The following is an 8,017-nucleotide window of genomic DNA, read 5'->3' as shown; positions in this document are numbered from 1 at the left end:
ACCTTGCAGCCGTGGGCAGATATGATGCGGAGGTCCGCCGGGATTCGGTCTCCGCCTTTCACTTCCACCAGATCTCCGACTACAACCTCCTCGGCGTTGATGCTCATTTTCTCGCCATTTCGAATCACAAGGGCTTGCTTTGGAGACAGAAAAGTTTACACCAGTCAGTCAGAAAGAAGCGGCTACCGACAAGGGCAGGGGAGCATTCACACAAGAAAGCCAAATTATAAAACAGTCGCGGACATGACTGGTCCGAGCGCACGACAGAGGCTACTAGTCTTTCTATTTATACGAGTTATAAAACCTTGCTCGAGTTATCTGGGGGTGGCTCTCTCGTCCCCACCGTGTGCTGTCAGGGTATGCTCAGAAGCTGGGCCCTCATTTTCTGTCTGGGGTCTAAGAACAATAGGTGTGGTTTTGGGTCACGGGAGAAGGTGTCCCTCTCTCTGACGGAGTTGCCAAGTATTCGGAGACCTGAGCCTCACACCAGTTCTCACCCGTGGGGTTACCGACGGGGAAAGACCAGGCAGTAGTACCTGAGGGACCATATTTTTGAAGGATTCCATGATCTTTGAACTTTTAGCTTCTTGATAGTAGGAGAAACAGCCAGTTATGATGACGACAGCGGAAAGGACCACACCAAGGTAAAGCTGGAAGGGAACAAGCAGGTTAGGAGCCGGGGATGTGCAGGTAGCTCCTGACTGAATAAAAAACAGATCTGTAACAGAGAGGTCAAGGCTTCAGGAACCCTTCAATACAGAGCTCATGTCTTCACAGTTAGCTTTCCGGAAACCGCGCACAGGAGTGCCAGAAAGGGGGTCCCAGGGACCTCGGTCACTACAACCTTGATAGACTTTTGGAAATGTTCTAGATGAATCCATTTCTCCCACTTTATGAAGGCACGAATGTTTCTGAAACAACGTGTGACTTCTGCGGGATGGCCACCATACATCTCTGGACGTGTACCATGTGCCAACGTCAGAGGCTGTGCTCTGCTGTCTGATGGCAGCGGGACCCGGGCCAGGACCTGGGCGCGGCCACCTACTCACAACAGTGACACGCGGGATGCACTTCCAGCCGGAAAGAGCAGCTAGAGGGGTGGAAACAAAGAGTGGACGGGCCCGGACGGCACTAGCTGCTAATACTGCTTTTCCCTCGTGTTGAAAACCATCAGCCATCCGGTAGTAACCAGTGGAAACCAAGTGGGTGGCAAAGATCAGGAGGGCACCTTATGCACACTTAGTCATCTCACTCAGGAACTCACGTTGTCGTTCTGAGGTTCCTCTTCCGTGGCAGCCTGGATGCCGTAAGCTAAGAAACAAAGAATCGCTCCAATCCACAGTAACATCGAGAACCCCCCAAACAGCTGCCGACAGAACTTGACCCATTCGGGAGTGGTGGGGGGCGGGGTGAGGGCGTTGGGGCCGTCCCGGGCTAGGATCTCAGCAGCACGAGCAGTTGTTAAGCCCTGAGAAGCAGAGGAGCACACGTTAGACACCCTGCCCTGGCACTTACAAGTGGATATACCCGCCTGATGGCTGGAAATCTGACAACGGGTTCAGGAGGAAACAAAATTCCCCGAGCTACGAGCCTCGCCAGTTCTGATGAGGACCCTCTCCCGGTCCAGCCACACAGCTGTCCAAGGCTCCTGAAGGCCCCACGACACCCACACTGAGATTCATGTTAACTAGGTTCATGAACAAACCTGAATCCGGTCTGAGCTCTTCTAAATTTAGATTAAAGGACTCACGCCAAATTGCATTTTTGCCAAAAAGATACAGCAATGTTAATTCATTGACTCAGGTTTAAAAAAAATTAAGAGCATGCATACATGTCAGCAGGGGAGGGGCAGAGAGAAAGAGAGAGAGAGAGAGAGAAAATCCTAAGCGACAGTGTGGAGGCTGAGGTAGGACTCAAAGTCATGAACTATGAAATCATGACCCGCACATAAATCAATAGCTGATGTTTAATCGACTGAGCCACCCGGATGCCCCAACTCATTGATTCAGTTTTACAAATTAAGAGCTTTGGGTTTTTTGCATTATTGAATCTGTCAGGGAGGGGAAGACAAAAACCCTCTATGAACAAAAAAAGGGGAAAAAAACCTCTGTAGGAATCCAACCTGTTAGTGGTCAATGGCCAAGTTTTAAATAAAGAACTTAATTCTCTGGATGGAAACTGACACAGGGTCTGGCTGGGGGGAGTGGGGGTCCATGTAAGTGCAGGGTCTAGCTAACCTCCATTGAACCCACCAAGGTCAAAAGTATTGGCTGAAAAACTCCACTGTTATGTCACTCAAGGCCTCACACTTCTTTAAATGGGCCTTAAAACCAAGCCACCTGGGACAGCGGACAGGCGATAAAAGGCTCCCATTACAAGGGCAAAAGGTGACAACTTTTGTAGTATCAGAATGCCCACTTAAGGGGAAAAAAAAGACACAAGCTAATTTTTGCCCCAAGTGTCTGCTAATATGTAGTTTGTGTTCACATTATTTTAAGCACCTGAATTCCCAAGGAGTACAGGGGAGCAGGGAAAAGAAAACCAAGCAGTTAAGGGGAAATGAGGACTCAGGACCCTCCTCTGCCTCACGTTCCTGGTGTGACCCCCTCCCCGCACTGCCCCTTCAAGAGTAAGGGACAGCACCACCCAGCATCTGAGCACTCTCACCATGCCAGGCACTGAATCCAGGGCCTTGCGTGCATTCCCTTAATCCCCATGACAACTCTTTCTTAGGGGTCATCAAAAGTAAGGTGATGGGCTCACACTGCCCAACAGGGACTGTCAGCTCGGGCTCTGGGTCGGGCCTCCCCTGGGAGCTTAGGGCACCTATGCCTGCCCATTTCTCAGGACTTCTTGATGATTTATCGATGCAGCGGCCACACCCTGCCTGGCACTCAAGTTATTCCTCAGACTTTTTCCTTTTTTACAGAAAAAACAAACTCTGCACCCCTCTCCCCCAGACTGGGTACTGTGACACAGTCTGTGTGGCAAATTTAATATCAAAATTTCCCAGATAACAAGGACATGCAACCCCTCCTTTTTTGGAAAAATTTCTTTCAGTTGTGTAAAATCCCGGTTTTAAATAGATGCTAGAATAATCTAGGTTCTGACATACCGCAAACAAGCTAGTTGGGCAAACAAAGTGTGAAAGACAAAGTGCTGAAGAGTCAACTGACTGGAATATTCAACTCCAGTTCGTGAATGCAGAAAAATGGAGAGAAAGGTTTGTAAACTAAGGGCCCGGGAATGTGCATGGTTGTGGAGTCCTTCAGTATCAAAAAATCCTGGTCCCTCCCTTACTGGATGTCACCGATTATAAAACGGGGAAAACCAGGTCTACTTTCAAAGTTTCGTGGGGAAACAAAATACTGTGGAAGCACTAAAAACCCAAACTCTTGGGGCGCCTGAGTGGCTCAGTCGGTTAAGTGTCCAACTTCAGCTCAGGTCATGATCTCATGGTTTGTGGGTTCGAGCCCCGCATCGGGCTCTGTGCTGACAGCCAGCTCAGAGCCTGGAGCCTGTTTCAGATTCTGTGTCTCCCTCTCTCTCTGACCCTCCCTGCTGACACTGTCTCTCTCTCTCTCTCTCAGAAATTTAAAAAAAAAAATGAAAAAAAAAAAAAACCCCAAAAAACCCAAACTCCGCGGGTGGCACAGCAGATACGCTGATGGTGCCCGCCATCGTTCTCTTCCCAGAGTCCCCAGAGTTACAGCTAGGAATGGAGGGGATGCCGCAGGAGGACGGGAGGCTCTGCACGGGCTTGAAACTGCAACATACTCGGCTCAAGTCTGTTCCGTATTTGCGATGAAGTTCGTCAAGGCTAAGTTTATGATCATCCTAAGGAGAAACAGAAACAAGCCTTAAGACACCGTATCACGAAAAAAGGTTGGAGTAAAGCATTTGTGTCGCTCATGGCTATCACTAGGCTCAGCAAAGGGGCTCTTCTCGGGTGCAGAGGGCGGGGCCCTTCTCACTGCGGCCCGATGGCTCTGCCACCACACAGCTGTGTGCTCAGCGCCCATCACTATCGAGGACAGAGACAGCTGTGGCGTGAAGTCCCTGGGTGGCCGCCACATCACTTCAGAAAACCCCATCAGCCCCGGAGCTCACGGAAAATCCTTCTTGCCTTCTGTCTTGGCCAGGGAGGTTCCTGCCAGGCCGTGTCTGTGGAAGCCTCCAGACCCCCTAGAGGACAGAGGTTCCCTGGGTCTGGTATAATCTGGAAATCGCAAAGAGCCAAGGCCCAGGGATTTATCAACCACACCTCCTTCTGTGCACCTTCGGCTATGCCAGGGAGCCTGAGTGACTCTTCCCGCCCTCTTCTAACAGCCTGGAAGGTGGGAATTTTCCCTATTGACCTCTAAGGCTCAGGAAGGTCCATGCAATGACTGCTCTCCTTGGAAAACAAAGCAGGTCTCTGACTCAAAGGATTGGGGAGGCGGTGGGTGAGGGGGAGGATCGTACAAGAGAAGTGATACAAATAGTTTTTAAGAGGAACAGAAAGCAGCCTGCCTCCTAATCCTTACCATGGAAACTTCCTTCTTCAACTCATCCATATCCCGCTCTTTCTTGGCCTTCTTCTTGTCGCCATGCTCTGAAACGGCCGCAGGTTCATACTTATCGCGTCCGACCTACCGGAGAACATGGGAAAGGGGTGGTTGTGTCTTAGGAACGAACAGAAGATTCCGGAGCAGGGGGATTTCAGCACTGGTTAGGGTGGCTGTCATTCTGAATAGTCAACGGGGCGAGAATCATGGAAACGTACTGCTTATGTCACACACTAAACAAAAGCAACCTACTATGGCAATGGTCCTAAGTTTAAGACGTGCAACACAGCCAAGAGCAGTGGAGAGCAGAGCAGTGGAGAAGTCACGCAACCCTAGACTGGTCCTGCTGGTCACTTCCATTTGAGGGGAGTAGGAAGGGCTCACGCTGTCCAAATCTCTCTATCCCACAGCCCTCCACCTTCCCTGCTGCAAGAATGAAGCCATCTTCCCATTACTAACTTCGGAGTATCATGCTTATGCCTTTGTGTCCAGAGCCGGACAGGTCAAAGTCTACCCCTCGCCATGGAACCATGGGCACGTCACGGATTCTGGAGCTTCGAGAGTTTTTCTTCCACAGCACGGAGAGAAGAGTGCCTACCTCCGTTTAGGGTCTTCTGGGAGAACTAATGGCCAAATTTAACACAACACCTAAATGTGAAGTTGCTTTTGTGATTAAATTCTCAGATTCGCAAAGAAGTCATGAAGTATCGAATTTAAATACTTTTTGGGTTCACATGAGAACGTGGACCTTCCCGTCTTCTAAACAGAAGTCATCCAAAGAATCCTTAAAACTATTATTAAAAAAAAAAAAAAAAAGAGTCCTCTCCCCCCATCTACAAGTCTGAAAATAAACCCCCCAAGTGAAAGTCACTGGAAATGTTTTGACAGAAGCAGGCTGTAGGAAAAGCGTGTGCATTATCACACAATTCACAGGATCCACCCACGCCTCCTGAAAACTGGAACAATTTTTAGAGAAAACGTTGATTCTATAGTTTAAATTTAGATTGCGCCACATACCCCTTCCCCCACCCCCCTCCACTCCGTTGAACATGCATGAGCTTCTCTGCACAAAGCCCAAGCTCAGTGTTCCAGAGCTCGGTCCCCAGAGAAGAAACCCCCCCCCCAACCAAGGCACCTCAACCCCACAAACTGCCTCCCACCAACAGCCACCACCTAAGAAGAGCAGGGGACAGAGATGATGCACGGTGGTGCTGGTACTATATTATTCTGTGGCTCTCCCTTACTCAGGTCTAACTTTCCCAAGTACACACCCAGCCACAAAAGCACTAAGGGGGAATCTGTGTCCAGATCAACATTTTATGGGGCTAAAAATCAAATTAAAAAAAAAAATCAAAGAGGAATAGGTGTGTTTCAGTCATAGCTAAGACGGATGTGGACAAATACAAGATTCACTTGAACTTGAAAACATCCTCTCTCTTAAGGCTCTAAAGCGAGGTCCTGCCCCAAACGGGCTGGGTCTGCCCACAAGCTGGGATGTCTCTATTCACGTTCAATGCCGGAGGTCACTTGGGCAGTGCTCCTTTACTAACTTCTCCCAACAGAGTGGAGTTCTTTTGTTTCTATCTTATCTGTGAAGAATGAAGCAGGTCTAAAGATAGTCGACATTCTTGAAATTCTCTCCACGGTGGAGCAACCGCATTTGTGAAGTGCCTCTTTGCGCAGGGCCCCTGGTGCCAGGGTTAAAATGGAAAATAATTGCACGCGCGGAAGGCAAACAAATAAAACAAAAAGAGAGGACGGTGCTGCCACCAGGCAGGAACCAAGGTGTAGACTGGGATCGCGTCCACATATTTAATGGGAAAACACGACACTTAATCAGTTTAAAGACATTGACTAGGGAATCTCTAAAAGGCTGTGTGGCCGGTCTGTCATATTGATTTTTAAAATACAGGTCACACATTCTCTTTTAAGCAAGGGCGGGAGGGGGAGGAAGATCATTAAAATAAGTTTAATTTGAATATATGAAAATCAGAGTTAAAATCCCTCTGACTCACCACCTGTACAGGCTTTATGCTCAGACTTTCAACGTTTTCCAATCCAAGGGTGGGGGAGGAAGAGACCGACTGGGAAGCGAGGCCCTGGACAGGTTCCAAAGTTATATCCCCATTTACAAGGTAAGTATGTTGCTTCCAGCCTCCCAATTATCAAGGGTTAAGCGAGCTGGGAGTGTGACTTCCTATTAGCCACCCCCGCCCCCACTTTCCTCATCAATTCATGCTACGTAAGGCACAGTTTCAAATGAGGACACTTGTGAAAGAGACATTTGAAGTACTAATATGCGAAATTTCTTTCCCTTCAAGATTTAAGTTTTTCAATAGGCAACATTTGTCCAGAAGACCAGATGGCTTTGACAATGTGGTTCTTCCCTGCCAATAAGGCAATGATCTAATAATACAAGCTTATTGGGACAGGAACTAAGTATTCCTGAAGTCCCTCAGGAATGGGTCTCAATGATCATAGATTCAAGGCAGGAAAAAGAAAATCTGTGTGTAGGTGTGCACACACGCATGTTTAGGGGTGAGGAGTACAGGGCGGGATGGGGAACCGTGCTAAAAATGGGGGAGACGGCCTTTTCTTCACTATTTCTTTTAAAAACATTCGGGAAGAACAAAGATGACCTCACGGGAGAGAGAATGAGAAACTCCAGGAACCTGCCCCCTCCTCTGGGCACCGGGCACACTTCCACTTTCCACTTCTTCAATTACGGAACTCCGACTGCACTGCCCACACCTCCTGCCCCCACCAGGCTCCACGCGATGGATGGGGGGCCCCCTTAAGCACAGCCCCGAGGTCTCTGAAGGAAGGTCAGAGGGAATCTCAAAGTTACCAGGGTCATAGTTAGGCCCTTCTTCAACGGGCCACTGGTGAAAATGATGAAGTGAGTTAGTTAGGTTCTGGTTTGTACGTTTTTTTTTCCCCCCCTTCCATTCTAATTTAGGAAGTGGGAGGTCACCACGAGGGCAGGGGCTTGCCCAGTGTGACAAAGCTTACAGCGCGTCAGCGTCATTACTTCATCCTGTGCTTCCAGGGATTCCGGCCTCTCCAGGATGCCCTAGGAGTTTTGCTCCTGTAGGATCCAGGCAGAGGAAACTCTTCAGAGGAGAAAGCAAGGTCAACACGAGTAACAATGAGATTCAGTCATTAAAGCACATGTACTCCCCCAACACCTGCTCCTTCCTCTCCAGTAACCCAGGGTGGGGGACAGATGGGAAAATTAGCCTCAAGCTCACCAAGGCACACGAGAAAAGGTGCAGGGATGGTGCAGGGACATCTGGGAGAGAAGTTCCGGTCCCAGGGTTAAGTCACCTGAGGTCTGTGCACACTGAAGGGGCCCCCGGGCCTCCCCCCATCCACCTGGCTCAGGCCAGGCCTTGGACACACTGGCCATTCCACCTGTTCCCACCACAGCAACAGACGGCCTTGGGGGCAGCAGGGAGCTCCGAGTTCCT

General features: G+C 49.3%; 1 protein-coding gene across 1 annotated transcript in view; it reads right to left on the bottom strand.

The window, feature by feature from the left end:
* ATP1A1 (ATPase Na+/K+ transporting subunit alpha 1) overlaps positions 1–4,651 on the bottom strand; it is a 19,781-nt gene extending 15,130 nt beyond the window's left edge. Inside the window, exons 1-5 of the mRNA XM_077767231.1 lie at positions 4,527–4,651; positions 3,778–3,837; positions 1,265–1,468; positions 537–650; positions 3–137 (exon numbers count right to left, since the gene is read on the bottom strand). Of these exons, the coding sequence (XP_077623357.1) occupies positions 3–137; positions 537–650; positions 1,265–1,468; positions 3,778–3,837; positions 4,527–4,556 (543 nt within the window). The 5' untranslated portion in view covers positions 4,557–4,651. The remainder of the gene's footprint in view (positions 1–2; positions 138–536; positions 651–1,264; positions 1,469–3,777; positions 3,838–4,526) is intronic.
* Between the last annotated feature and the right edge of the window lie 3,366 nt (positions 4,652–8,017).

This window comes from Crocuta crocuta, unplaced genomic scaffold, assembly GCF_008692635.1.
Source record: "Crocuta crocuta isolate KB4526 unplaced genomic scaffold, BGI_CrCroc_1.0 scaffold180, whole genome shotgun sequence".
In the NCBI taxonomy this organism is placed as follows: domain Eukaryota; kingdom Metazoa; phylum Chordata; class Mammalia; order Carnivora; family Hyaenidae; genus Crocuta; species Crocuta crocuta.
This window is presented reverse-complemented; position numbering and strand designations above follow the sequence as displayed.